General features: G+C 40.1%; 1 protein-coding gene across 1 annotated transcript in view; it reads right to left on the reverse strand.

The window, feature by feature from the left end:
* Positions 1-14,655, reverse strand: part of GUCY2C (guanylate cyclase 2C) — a 45,289-nt gene that overhangs the window by 20,887 nt on the left and 9,747 nt on the right. The window contains exons 7-16 of the mRNA XM_062586941.1: positions 13,427-13,541; positions 12,064-12,199; positions 10,452-10,534; positions 9,907-10,018; positions 5,822-5,903; positions 4,483-4,588; positions 3,892-3,954; positions 3,218-3,289; positions 2,102-2,206; positions 807-893 (exon numbers count right to left, since the gene is read on the reverse strand). Coding sequence (XP_062442925.1) covers positions 807-893; positions 2,102-2,206; positions 3,218-3,289; positions 3,892-3,954; positions 4,483-4,588; positions 5,822-5,903; positions 9,907-10,018; positions 10,452-10,534; positions 12,064-12,199; positions 13,427-13,541 — 961 coding nt within the window. The remainder of the gene's footprint in view (positions 1-806; positions 894-2,101; positions 2,207-3,217; positions 3,290-3,891; positions 3,955-4,482; positions 4,589-5,821; positions 5,904-9,906; positions 10,019-10,451; positions 10,535-12,063; positions 12,200-13,426; positions 13,542-14,655) is intronic.

Below are 14,655 nucleotides of genomic sequence, written 5' to 3' on the forward strand. Positions count from 1 at the left end.
AGAGCGAGATTTTTCAATATCTCATTAAAAAAGACACAGTGGAGTAATTCATTGAAGAGAGCAAGTCTAAATTGAGGCATATAGGGAAATGGGAGGCCTGTGAAACTTCAAACCAGCAATAGAAGGAGGAGAGCAACGGGGTACTAGCAAAACACAAAGGGTTGCTCTCTGCAGTGAATCATAGAGGTTCCTTAACTACCAGCTAAACTGGTACAAATCTATAATGTTGAACAACACTTGCTCTACTATGTTTATTGACTCTTCCTTCCACATGGACCTAAAATGCAGAGATCTAATAAAAGCTACTAAAAATCAGTCTTGGTTTCTATGTGGGATGATTTCTTCTCTCTCTAACTGCCTAAAATGGACCACTCTAGTGAGTAAGTTTGATCAGGATGCAAAATAAAGTTTTCTTGGAAAAAGCAAAAGCGGATCCCGGCTGGAATAATTCCATTGTTTTGAAAAAACCTTTATATGCCTTTTCCAAGGCCAGACAGCATAGTGTACTTTGTAGGCCTTGTGGCTGCACAGCTTCTACTGATCGAAGCCACTAGTAAACAGATTGTAACCCTCTGATCTTTGGGTCACTTCTGTCTGGGGCATATTTTATTTGTTTGTGTGTTTTCAAATAGCCCAGAGCTAATTCCTCCTCCCATTTCCTCTTTCTGTTGGAGTGCCACTAGCTCATCTTGCCTTATACAGTCCAAGAGGGGAAAGAGGCCTGGGTAGATGCCCTTTTCCAGAGGACTGGTTTCTCAAAACAGGACAGATATTGATTAACATTGCACTATCAACAGGCTACTTACCTTGGCAATATCAAACATAACAGAGATTTTAAATTCCCAGTCCATGAAAGTGCCATCAGGGTAGGAGATTTTATCATTTAAAACATGCTGTAAGGGAAAGAAAAGAATGATTCTAATCTACATTAGGGAAAAAAAAAAAAAGAGAGAGATCTACATATCTAAATCACACAGCCTTTCAACCAGGGTATGAAAAAGGTGGCCCTTCATTTTTCTTAGGGAGTACATGCACTAGAACAGGAGTTGACTCAGAAGACAGAGAATATGAAATATATTTTAAGTTTACACAGAACTACATAGGTAAGGACTCTGGAAAAGAGAGGTTTTTAGGTTATTAAAGGTAAATCATAAATTTGGTCTTAGAGCCAAGATACGTCTTTAGTAATTGTGATGGCAGTCCAGTTCCTACCAATTTACTCATGGCATTACAAGTTCAAAAAAGACTATTCCTGCATGTAATTGTAATGGCCAGTGATCTACAGTTGCTTCCAGCCATCATGATTTCCACTGCTAAATTTAAATCTTTATGAACATGCTGGTTTACAAGAAAAGACCTGGAGATAGAGATGTTATTTTGCAGCCTTGCTGAGAGATTGTTCCAGAGTCTGCTGCAACTGTTAAGTCTTTGCATGGACTCGGAAGCAAAGAAAACTTATGCCTGCAGAAGATATGATGCCACCATTACTTCATGACCAGCATTGAAATAATATTGGCAATAATAAACCATAAGTCTTTCCAGATTCTTGAGAGGTAGAAATTAACCATTTCTTTTCCTAAACCAAAAAATAAGAAGGATTGATGTCCCACACAGCACAGGATTTCCTAAATTCCAGCCTCAAGCTGTGTCCCCCATACTACTATTAGATAGGTTTTTTTCCTATATTTTAAAACTTTGAGACAACTGTGGAGGCAGCAAGAGCATCAGCAGAGATGAGAGCTTGGAAAATAAAGAAAAAGATATACCCTGTATGCTTTCAATGAGCAACACAACACCAATACAATAAATTCCAAACCCTGCTGCTGCTATTGCCTGGGCATGGCTCTGCCTGTATTTTACTTGCTTGCAACTCACAGCATCATCTAGCTGCCTAAAACCAGCAATCTGCTAGCAACAGCAGTAGTTGGGTAGGGGCTAGAAAGAGTAGGACAAGGAGGACAGAACTTGGAGTCATAAACCTGTCACCACCTGCTCAGTCCACTGCTGCTGCATGGGGGGCAGAGGCATACAGCAGGGGATTATTTTTCTTACTTCAAAATTTAATAGTTTGAGGTGGAAGGGGGCCTGTAAAATCCTTTACCCGCAAGGAACCTCTCTCGCAGTACTCAATCACTGCAAAGATCATGGTGTCTATCTTCACAGTGCCATAGAACTTGGTCAGGTTGTAGTAATCGATCTGTAGGAGCTGCAACAGAAGTATTACATCCATTTTGAAAGAGCAGTCACTGCTGGTGCAGAAACACATGTCAAGGAAAAGTTGTGAAGGGGATTTTATTCTCAGGCCCTGATAAGATGTGAGTTCCCTTTGACTCAGTGTGAACTAAAGCATTGTGTGAAGTACTTGAAAGCATTTTTTATTCTATAGCTTTCTGTTTTCAGGAGATAAGAGTGTCTGCCATTCTTATCTGGGTTTTTTGAGTTCGAGTTCCTGAGATCACTAGATAACTATCTCCATTACTGCCTCTCTAGTAGAAGAACCTCACAGTTGATCAGAATAGCCATTAGGAGTGAATGTTACAAATCAGTGTGTAAATGAGCAAGCCATAAAAATGTAATGATTCTGCAGAAGAAAGTTCTGAAGAGAACTGATCATCTCTAACAATCACTACATAATGATAGCATGGACTCTGCCCATTTATATAGACAACCGTAGTTTAGTTTGCTTTGAATTACTTTTAAAGTTTATTGAATTCATATTGCATCTATATGTTGTGTAAAAAGGAAAAGTGTATTTTATTCAGAAAGATGCAGTACTGTAGCCAAATTCAGTTCTGATGCTGGAGATGTTAGTATGAAGAAGTTAGCAGAGAGATATTTATATTGAAAGAGCTGCACTTAGCCTTTAATAATGAGATTTAACTACAATATTTCACTTTTAATGAATTAATTTGATGTGAGCAAAGAGAGTGCATTGCCTTTTAGCATCAGCTAAAAAAGTGTGTTTTAGCAAGGCCCTATGACTGTGTATGAATTTACTTTATTCATCCTCAGCCTCACTGGCTTATAGCACAGACTCTGAGCTAGTGATGAGATCACAGATCCAAGGAGAAAGATCATCAAGCAAAATACTTTGAGGAACTCCTATTCCCTTTCTCCTCATATGTTCAAGTGTATGTCTGTTGAAGTTGACAGTGGAAAGCAATCGCTTGTAGGCTTCACGCACACTGCAGTGTCTGGTTGCTACAAGCAAATTTACCTTGTTTAGTTCTACTTTTTGCTTCTCTGTAAAATTACCATCATTATTCTTGAGATCCTTCAGGATCACCACCTGAAGAAAAGATACCAGTGAAAGAAAAACATAATTTTTATACAACAATTCATCCTTTTTTTCCCCAGGAATGTCTATACAAAGTAATATTTCAAAAACCCCTGCCTACTACTTCACTATTGAAGTATCTCTTAATCAACTAAGTAGTTATGCTTCTACTTCTAATTCAACTAATAATGATTTATATTTCTCTTAAAAGATTTACCAGATAGGAACTATCTAGAACTGACTTTAATGCAGATTCTAACTCAACATGAATATACCTCAGTCAGGCAGATAGTTCTACTGAATGTATAGGAATTGTCCATTAATCCATTAATCTCTTCAGTAGCAAACTATCGGATTATTGGTACCTCTGTTCCTACTTTTGCTCTTTTGGACTAGGCCAGGAGTCCATTGAGTCTAATATTTTGCCTCCTGTCAGTCAGCAAAATCCAAAGCACCTAATAGGAAACAAACTGCTTATTCTTTCCATAAATTCAGCACATCTTGCAATGTCAGATGGAGGTGTTGTGTCCTGACCTCTGAAGAGAACTAATCGTCTCTAACAAAGATTTCACATAAACAACGGAAGAGAGCGTGGATACTGCAGTCAGTTTTACCTTCTTGTCGTATTTGCCTTGGCGCAGTCTTTGGATGGTGTCACGCCTCTTATCTTCATCAATCTGGGAACAAAGAAGGATCATCAACTTGCAATTACCACATATTTCCTACTTGACAGGTTCCAAGAGATAAGTAATGTCAGTGTGAGCTACACAGAGAAGCACAAGCAACTCTCTCTCTAAGGAGAGCCAATGAATGCCTCAGAAAGTGTGGGATGTCCATGCCACTCCCAGAGCTGCCTGGGCCTCCATCTGCTGACACTATAGAGGCAGAACAAAGCAGAGGGAAATCACTTGTAACAGTGGTGGCATGAAGAGACTGGAAATCAATCCTCAGACTGTTCCTCCATCACAAAATGAGCTTTACTGTTCAGAAATGTATTTATTCTATTAGGGAGCTATTGACAGGGAATAATTGCTTTTCTCCTTCAATACAACAAGTGAGGGTTAAAAATTGAAATAATTTTAGCAGAACCCAGTCCTACCACAGACACAGCCTGCATAGTAGTCAGAGGATGCCAATGCCCCACCATTTATGGTCTTTAGAAGACAGAAGCCAAGACCCAGCCTACAATATCATACTTCTCTTACCTTCAGACTAACATGGTTTGTCTCACTGTTCTCCAGAGGTAAGATTTTCTCAGGTGGTATATGGAACCATTTCTTATTTCGAAGCTTATTATCTTTCCTATACTTCCTGTGAAACAAGCAAACTTGTTCAGAATATCCACTCAGCAAACTGAAACCACAACAGGAGATTAGGGCAGGGAAACTTGGCATGTCAGGAAAATCTTGAACACAAGCTTTGTCCCCTCATACAGTTGCCCAGTCCGAAGCTGCTCTTATTCACATAACTCTAGCAAAGCCTAAACATTTATTCAGGTCTATAGATTTAGCAGAAAGACAACCAACAGGCCATTGCCAAAGTCTCAAGGGAGGACGGTACAATTTAAAGCACAAAGAGCCATTTTGTATGTTTTTCTTCTCTGTGTTACTAAACATACTCTAAAGGGAGGTCTGACAAACAAATATGAGCCAAAGGAAGTCCTGGCATCAATGCTGAATTGTAAGAATTGATGCAAATACAGTGCCAGGAGACGAGGCAACAACACTGTTGAGATGAGATTCCTTTCTACTGGTGACTCTCATATTCTGCCTATCTTGCAAAAATGAGGGAAGAGCCCTTGGAACTTGAAGAGGGAATCTGCTGTCTCTCTTGTAGAACTTCAGAGCAAACATTGTCTTCTTTCAGAAAAGAGTGCAGAAAGACTGGGACTCATTAGACTACCCTGAGTTGCCATTGTGTCACCAGGATGCAATGTCAGGAAGTTAGCACTTTCTGCTTTTGGAAAAGTTTGAAATGCCACTAGGTCCTGTTTCTCTCTTCCTCAATGCTAACAGTTGCAGAAATTCTTCCATTCTAAACTTAGTCAAAATGCCCCCAGAACTAGCAAGGAACATATGAATCCCAAAGTAAAAGAAAATTCAAACTGGTTAAGCACATTCTGAATTGAACTAATCTACAAGGTCTAATACTTAGTTTTGTGGAAAGGACTTTGCCTTTTTCTTGGCAGTTGGAACTACACAAGGAAATATGATGATTCAGTAGCCCTGATAACTTGGGAGATAAATGAGAAATAATATGGCATTTTGTTGATTTTCATAGTTGAGGGTCTCATCAGGGTACAGTCTTCTGTAATAATTATGGTTGATAAGTTTGTTTATAGTTTCACACTAGGAGATGAAGATACCTAGTGTCCCTAGAAAAAATACCACAAATATTCTAAAACTTCTCAGGAGTCTCTTCTATATTTGGTATTTGGGTATATTACAGTGGTATGATAATATGTGATAATAATCTAATCTAAATACAATGTTTGCCCAAGCAGAAAAGTTGTTGAAGGACAAACTGGGATAAAGGGGCTAGTACCTTAGAATCAGCAAAGAAATGATCAAAACCAGAATCACAATTCCAGTGAGTGTAAAGACAGCAATAGTCAAGATATGTGGGCCTGCAGAAAGAAAAAAATTGGAAGTAAACAACTTGATCATAGACACCGAGAAAGAACATTGTATTTTTTAAAAATTACCATTACCCACAAAAACACAATTCACAGTTGCTGAGCAGGAATATGTTTTGGTTACATCTGAACTCAGAAGCTTTGGTAAAGACCAGACGAAGAGATGACACACACCTGCCCCCTTTCACTGCAGGATGAAGCATGACCAGGAACAGTGCAGTCTCACACCAGCATCTGAGGCATACACATTTGGTAGGGACCCGCAGGTGAGAAGTGAAGTTAACAGTACTAAATCTCATATCAGATCAGCAGCAGACTTTTCAGGTCTTCTCCTCTTTAAAAAGAAACTAGGATAGCCCAGGAATAAAGTTGACTTTCTTAATAACCATGTTTTTAAAAATGATGAGGCCGAATTACTCCTTGTAATAATTCCAGAAGAGTGTGATGGTGGCAGCAAACCTTAGGTATATCCCTTCTGTGAGAGGGGATATAGATGGAGTAAGCAGTTGACCATTTGAAATCCAATGGACTCTTCATCGACTCCTTTGGATAAGGCTTGCTCAAAACTGGGGGACAAGGACTTAGTCCCTACTGTTTTTATCATTAAAAGCAATATTCAGTAATGACAGTCTGATTTAGGCTTTCTTATGCTGAAAATGAGCTATCTTTCTCTTTCCAGTGTAGCAGTACACCAAAACAGTCAGATATATTCTTCCTTCACAGTGAATTTTCTACAGCGACTCATACCTTTTTCACCCAAAATCTTTACTGACATAATTTACTTCAGGCCTAAAGGACCTGAGGACCACAATTTCTATTCAGGATTTGAGCTGATACAGATTACAGCTGCTTGTGAATTCAAAAGGCATTTCTCACAAGGATTTGTTGTCCAGTGAGAGTTTGGGGCGAAAATTATGGTGCCACTTTTAAGATATGCAGTCTTGTCAACATTTGGCACCTGGGTTCTTCCTTTATTGGCCCAGTTGTTTAAAGCTGCTCTAAAGTAGACAGAGCTTTGGAGACTGGACTCACTTCTGAACTCTTCTGTAGACACTGTGTGTTGGGATTATGAGTGCTACTGAGTGGACTGTTCTCTCCAATAGGAAATGAATTTCCAAAGGAATTTCCTAAAAAATCCTCAGAAACTTAAACTTTGCACACTGTGGTTTGCTGCTTAAGGACCAGCAGGTTCAACCTCCCAATGGGAGCCCTGTGAGAATCACAGTTTCTTGTTCCTGAGACTCTGCTACCACCTCCTGGCCATTAGTATTACAGTATACAAAAGGATATTGTATCACAAATTAACTGTTTTCTGGTCCTCTATAAGCAGAAATGTTTGCATAACAGAAAGCAGACTTTATCCATGTGTAGAGTGAGGGTTGAAGCTTTCTGAATAATGGAAAATTTTGCATCCCTACTATCACAGGATGCCAGGAAATGGGAGGGTATCAGAATTGGGTCAGCTGCTCTCAATTACAGATTAGGAAGGAACTGGGCTCTGATTACTGTATTTGTTCTCCTTTCTGGAGGAAAAAAATATATTTCTGTTTGGAAAGTTTCGTATAGTTTTGGCAAAGCTTGGTGATTGCTTAAACTTTGGCTATGAAAAGTAACCCTTTGGAGTGATGTATTTGTTTAGAAATCACACTGGAGGAAAGTTTATTTTTAAAAGTGTAGAAAAAAAATAGGCAGTTGACTTTAGGAAGCAGTTTTGCTTTGATTGGGTGTAGTTTGGAAGCAAACTCAGGCCATCATTTAAAGTTGAATGATAAGCTACCAGATTTGTAGATACTGGCTTTCTTCAATTCTCAAACGTGGGGATGGATGAGACTGGGCCTGGAGCAATACTGAGAAGGCTGTGCCCAGGCAGCAAGCAGTTTAGAGAGCTGGAGCAAGGAGAGTCTCTGGCTTATGCGGAACTCATTACTGCCTCTGCAGAAGTGGGCCATGCAGTCATGCCAAAGGAGATTATCTGAGCAGTGACCAGAGCTGAGAAGTGAGAACTCATGTCAGCTCCCTCTGCTCCTCTCAGAGCTGCCCAACCGGACTCAAGTCAGTGCTGGTGCATCTCCTCTGTTTCTCTCCTGTCACTGCCACCTGCTCGTGGTGATTCCCACGGCCATGTACCATTACTCCTGAACACTCTCTGGCTTCTTTTAGGAGGGGAAGACCTGACTTGAAGTCAGCTGTTTTTCTTTACTAATGAATAAAAAATTTGACTCTGCATACCACCTTATTATGAATGTACTCCTTTTTGTTCCCTGTTTGTTCTTTAAGTTATCTATGTTTGCATGATAACATACCCTAATACAGATAAGTCTAATAGTCCCTAATAGAGGTAACTGAATGGCAGCCTTTAGCTAATACCAATGGAACCTCTGGACGCTCGCCGATGTGAATGACTCAGCTGAATACTGTCCCATTGTGCACTACCCCATTCAGCCACTGCCAATGCAATAATTTTTGTCCTCAACATCATACCCTGAAGAATATGCCTTACCTTCGCCAATGACCATATGGCAGCAGTCTATACAGGGAAAAAATCCCAAAGTGCTTAGATTAGCAAGGCTCTGCCCTGCTGAGTAACAAGAGAGTTCAACTGTTCTATCCAAGAGTCATGAAAAACCTGGCAGAGAAGCAGTTGGTGATTTCTGGGATTGCGGATTTAAAGTTCGGGCGGAGACAGAGTGATAACCCAGTCTCCTATTTTCTATCTGCAAGGATCCAGCTCTCCTACAGCCCATGAATGCTGCATAACTAATCTCACTAGCTGTTGGGTGTCAAAGCTGCACAAAAGTAAATGCTCTGCTAGCAAAAGAACTAATGCATGATCTGCAGGTGATTAATAGATGAATAGCCCTAAACAGTATTATTCAGACTTCTAACTCAAAAGACCAAAAAAAGCTACCAGGTTTGATATGAATGGAAATTTGGTTCCACTAAGCCAGTTAACAGCAACAAACTTGGAGTCTAGACCAGGAACGTGTGAAATACCAAATAGAGTAGAAATCTGTGGAATTCTGATACATCAAACCTATAGATGCTAATGAGAATTGAAAGCCTAAACATGGTGTAGCCAACTCGTTCTGTCCTCTGTTTTCCACACAGAGAGGTGCTTCATGATGTGGTCAAAACCTGTCCTGAGACATTTTTTAGTCTGGAAGAAATGACCTCTAATGAGGTCTGAAATAGTGCTTCTGCCAGCACAGAAGCAGCTAATCTAAACAGATCTTTGCTGAGGTGCCTTCCTGCCAGTGAAGTTTGTTTGTGCCATATTTAACCAGGAGCTGTTTTAAACTTCTTTTGCAGTATTTTTTATAGATTTTTTTTCAACACAAAGGTCAGCATTTCCAAAATCCAAACACTGAGTTAAATCAGGAGTTATGCAGTTCAGACTTCAGAGAATGAGATGGTAGAGACAAACAGTGAATGGGGAATGTGCTGTTCCTCATTCCCTTCCCTCCTCCCTCTGCCTCCAATACTGAGTCATTTGGTGGAAAGAGGCTTGCAGCAAGGAACTGTGGAAATGAAGAAGCAAAGGCTCCCTAAATCTGAACTTCTGTCCTCTTCTGAGCTCCATCCAGTAAGTTTAAAGGGGCAGACAGAAGCCACTATGCTGCATGAGAGATATAGAAATGCAGACTCAGACAACGCCTAACTCTTTAACTGGTGAAGCAATTCACACCATCACGATCTTATAGTAAAGCTTTATGTTCCAGTGTGACCTCTTCCAAACCATGGCATGTTACTGCTTTCAGTCATTGATTCTGTTTACAGTCTACAAGAGATTTAGCAGTGCCTCAACAGAAATGCAGGTTTAGAATTGGGCTGGATGCAGAGAACAGGAGGGTTTGATTAGGGGAAAGAAAGACACTGTTCTCTCTCCAGCTCCTATTGTCATTAACTGGGAGCAATATTAAGGTGACATGCTGGTGGGACCTTAGTATTGTGTGAGTTCTCCTCTTAGAAGAGGTAGGTTTGATAAATATCTCACCAGTGCCTGGAATATCATTAGGCAGCTTGTGGCTTCTCCAGGCAAAATCCGGACTGGTAGTCAGCACACGTGTCTCATTCTTGTGAGTGTCGAAATACAGGAGAGTCCTGAACTGTATGTGTAGGAGTGAAGAAATGTAGTCAGTAGCTATACTCTCCCTTTCTTGTCCCATGCTTCAGACTACCTTAATAAATGTATTGCCCAAAGTTGGAGTAATTCTTGCTCTTTCTGCTACAGTGGTGTGTTCCTCAATTTAGCCATATGTTTGGCTGCCATATTCTTTCCTCAGTCCTCCCCTCTCCCTGAAAAGAAATATAGCAGTCCTGCAGATTACCAGCTGTACTTCGTTTACTAAGTCACTGCGTGTCATCAGTCCTGTTAACCTTCAGCACATCTCTCCTGACCCCCTCTCAGCATACACAGCATGCCTTGGCACACCACCATTTCTACTGTAGCTGTTTTTGACATCCTTATGCCATAGTGCAAGGCATTTTGTTTCTCCTCTTGTATCTATGGTTGAACATTTGCACCCTGGACATACATACATGTGCAGACTGGGACGTGTACAGCAGTGTCAGATTGACATCAACGTCTCCAAATTCATCTAGAGTCACAGGACCTAGTGCACCTGTGGACATAAGGAATTAGTCAGAGGGCTTGTATTCTAAGAAACACAAATATGTGACAGGAAGAATGGGATAAATGAAAAGATTTCTGATGCTTGGGATCGTCTCTTCCTTCTTATTGTATATGCTAGGACATATATCCACATAATGTGGCTTTGCTTCTCCCTTAATAGCACACTACTTTTTTTCCACAAAATCTGGATTCAGTTCCAGTAAAAGGTGTGGAACTGACTGCACTCAAGAGGAAAGGTCTTCCTCTAGCCATTGAAAAGATATATTTATCAGGTCTCTTCAGCATACCAAGAACGTCAGAGTAACCTCCCTTGAAGAGGCTGCTTTAGAGATTAGAAGAGAAATTGCCTGTTTGCATCTTCAGTTTGAGTCTATCAGCAAGAAAGTAAATACAGACATGCTTTCATACCTCTTGCTCTTTTGAGAGCTATCTGCTTGGCTCTAATAATATTATTTTAACCAGATTCTATTTTCTCTTTAACCTCTTGCCTCCTTATGTCAGCATATGTACACACTGAGAAAACTGCCTATGCAGCACATTCCAAGGATTTAAGGTGGAATCTTCTAAGCCACTCAGTGTTGGCTTGACTTTGCTCTCATGAAGTCAGTCGTAACAAGAAGAGTGCAAGCTAAGCTAATACACAGCATTCCTGAAAATCTCACCTCATTTTTTCCTTCCTTTTTTTAGCATAGTCTTTTCAACCAGCTTCAGATAGTTTTTTGCTGCTGTTCCTGATGACTTATTTTATCCTTTCTGAAGATCAGCATTGTTATTTTACTTTGGCAATGATCTTCTCCCTTTTTACCTCAGAAATTGATGCTGAGTTTTTGATGGTCCATCTTTGGGCAAAGTTTTAAAATGACATTGTCACAATTTAACAACTTGTAGTAAACTGAAAAGGAAATCTGAATGCCAGCCTGTCTCTTGGGGAAGCATAGACCTTGACACCCACTCAGATGCTCCACTGTTCCAAGTCCTTTCTCATTCTCTAAACAGTTTCCCTATAGATAGTTCAGTTTTCTGTACCAGCAGGAGTGAATCACTATATTAGTTAGAAGAAGGATATTGGCTTCAGGGGCTTGTCCCTACCTTCCTTCTTCACTGGCTTGGAAACTCTGTCTCTCCTCCTTTCCCCATACCTCCTTAGGCAGGAATATTCCTTACAGATTCCTTTATATTTTCAAAGCAGCAGGGAAAGGCTACATTCCAGAAAGGAATCCTGTCCTCAGTGTGTTCCTAATTGCAATATTTCACACGCTCCTCATTTTGGCTTTCTGCCTCTTCAATTTTGCATAGACTGAGATTCTTCACATGACTGCTCTATAGGCCTTTTGTTAATACTGAAGATAACATAATTGGGAAAAAATGATAAAACAGAAAAAAAAAACAGTGGGAATAGAACTCACTGAAGAGCTTAGCCTTGTTTAGTGTAGAAGGCACTTACCCTAAAACAGCTAAAAACAAATTTCTTTCCCCTCATCAATTTAGTGAATCCTGTTCAGGACAGTACTATATTACCTTCAAAAGTGACATTTCGAAATTCATTGATGAAACTGATAGGCAAAACTGGGCTCTGGGAGAAGATGAATTTCTTCAGGATATGTCCAAAAAGTAAGACTGCATTAAAATAGCCAAGAACAAAGTCATTGTCCAGCTAGAACAGAGAAAAAGAAAAATGGCAACTTGAGAGTTTGTATTTTTGCCTAGACCTTCAACAGCCTTTGTGGTCTTCATTTGGAAAAAAAAAAAAACTGCAGAATGGAAAGCCAGAAGTTGCTGAATGCCAGGTGAGTATATGGGCGATGTCAGCATTATTGCTTGGAAAAATGGAGGCCTGCAAGATGGTTTTTGGTGTCTGAATACAGAGAGGTGGGGAAAACTTAGGACTATAAGAGGCCCATCTGAAGCTCTGGCATACTGATCATGGAGCAAAGGATTCAAGAAATTCTGTACTGTGGATCCTGGGCAAGTCCGCTCTGTAGGACCTGAGGCCCCTGATTTTGGATTAGATTTTTTTTTTGTACAGATAATCTGGTGTGATGCCAGTGAGTCTAAACTTCCAGATGGCTACAGATCAGGGGCAGGGAGCTGTGCCAGAATTTCCATCTGCCTGCTATAGAGCTAGTACCCAAAATGCCCTGGGCCAGGGGTGGGGGATCTGGAAGCCCTGTAAATCCAGCCTGAAGCTTCAGGCTCCCTGCTGGAGAGTTGAACCACAAAGCCACAGATCCTTGGACGAACTCTATTTGTAGGGTCTGGTTCCTGAGCAGACTGCAAGTGCAGTCATATCACAGAGCAGACACAAGGTTTTGGTAGCTTATGCTTTTCAGGAAATTAAAAATATAAATATTTCCTCAGGAAAAAAGTTACATTTTTTGAAACATTTAACTGGAAAGTTACTGTACAGAAACAGCAATGGTTGCCACTGCTTATACATATCTGCATACACACATCAGCCAAAAATTAGTAGCTTCTGAACTTTCCACACTCACATCCCTATTACACATATAAATCCTCCTTCAATGACGTCTTGCAGCCACATTGAAAATATGATTAAGGTGTCAGTCACCCAAAAGTGGCATAAGAAGGTCATATATTTACAAGTCTTCTGCAAGCCCCATGAACATGACACTTGCAGACCAGACAAAAAACTTGAGCTGAACTTGGCAAAACAGGAATATGAAATCCTGCATGTCTGTCTTACAATATTATGCATTTGCATCATTACAGCAGAATGAAGTATTCTCTTGCATTAATGTATGAAAACATTAGCATAACATCATATTGGGGATGATTACAGATGCATTTTTAGTTTTCATTTCCTAGTGCATGAACATGAATCAACTGAATGTAGTGATCCAATATAAAATAGTGTGGTTACCTGGAGGGCTTCCTCAGTCTTTGTGGTATTCGAGCTGTAATTAGCTGGCCACAGGGTCAGGACAAGTACATTTTGCATGTAACTGGCTGAGCTGTTGTCCTTGAAGTATGTGTTACTGCAGAACAAAGCACAAGAGCCCCCAAAACAATCAACAGGGACAGCAGAAACCATAACAGAATCATTCTCCTCTCCCCAGTGGAACTGTTAATTAACAGGTTAATGAAGTGGTTCTAAAAATAACAATTCATCATAGACACAGCCCTTAACATTGTTCACTCCCTGGTGGCAACTTCTGTGCTTAACTACATAAAAAGATAACATCAGGGAGATCTGGCAATCTAAAACCCAACAGTTGCAGTGAATTATTGTTATTACAGTAACTGTTTTGTTTCTGTGCTGTTTATTTCCTCTTCTTTCAAGCAAAAGTTACATCTATTAAAACTGAGTATCTTCTTGGTATCCAAAGTACTGGAATCTGTAGTTTCTTCACGTTATTGTTTCTGACTTTGTATTCTTCAGTGTGTTTCTCTAATTCTGATATTTCATGCTAGAATTGATCACAGCAGGATTTGCACTTAAAACGCTTACCAGGAAGGTGTGAAACAATTTGATAAGTGCAAAGAGCAGCTTATTGATTTGTTCCTTTAATTCAGTGAGCTAGGAAAAGTCAGAAGAAACCATGCAAGCTTGCAAACTATGCTAAAACAAGCAGGAAGGATTGCAGCTTTCAGATGTCTTTGATTTCAGCATCCTGACACATCATCTGGAAGTGTTCCCCCAATTAGTCTGGCAACCACTAAATACATGTATTACAAAGGAATTTAGCCATACATATTAGTGTCAAGTAGCAGCACCTATCATTGCTACAGCTAGACTGATTAAAACCCTTTTTGTATGAGCTTTCGCTCATTATTCATGTTTGATCATCCTTTTGTTTTTTGTTTAGCACCATAATAAGAGTTCTTGAAGACAACAGGCTCCGCTCCACGAGTATGAGATGAGATCCTGACTCAAGAATCCTATCATAGCCATTCATTGAACTGTCTGACTTTGAAGTTGCACTTTTCACCCTGGAGAATTTCAAAGTATTTTTCAGTCCAGCTTGGCCTGAACTATCCAGGTGAAAAGGAGATTTCGTTAGACTCCACCAGACTGGATAATCCTACAATAGCCCCCGACACCCCCATCCCCAGCAATGTCTGACTTAAACACTGTGTGTTTGTATACTG

This window comes from Rhea pennata, chromosome 1, assembly GCF_028389875.1.
Source record: "Rhea pennata isolate bPtePen1 chromosome 1, bPtePen1.pri, whole genome shotgun sequence".
Taxonomy (NCBI): domain Eukaryota; kingdom Metazoa; phylum Chordata; class Aves; order Rheiformes; family Rheidae; genus Rhea; species Rhea pennata.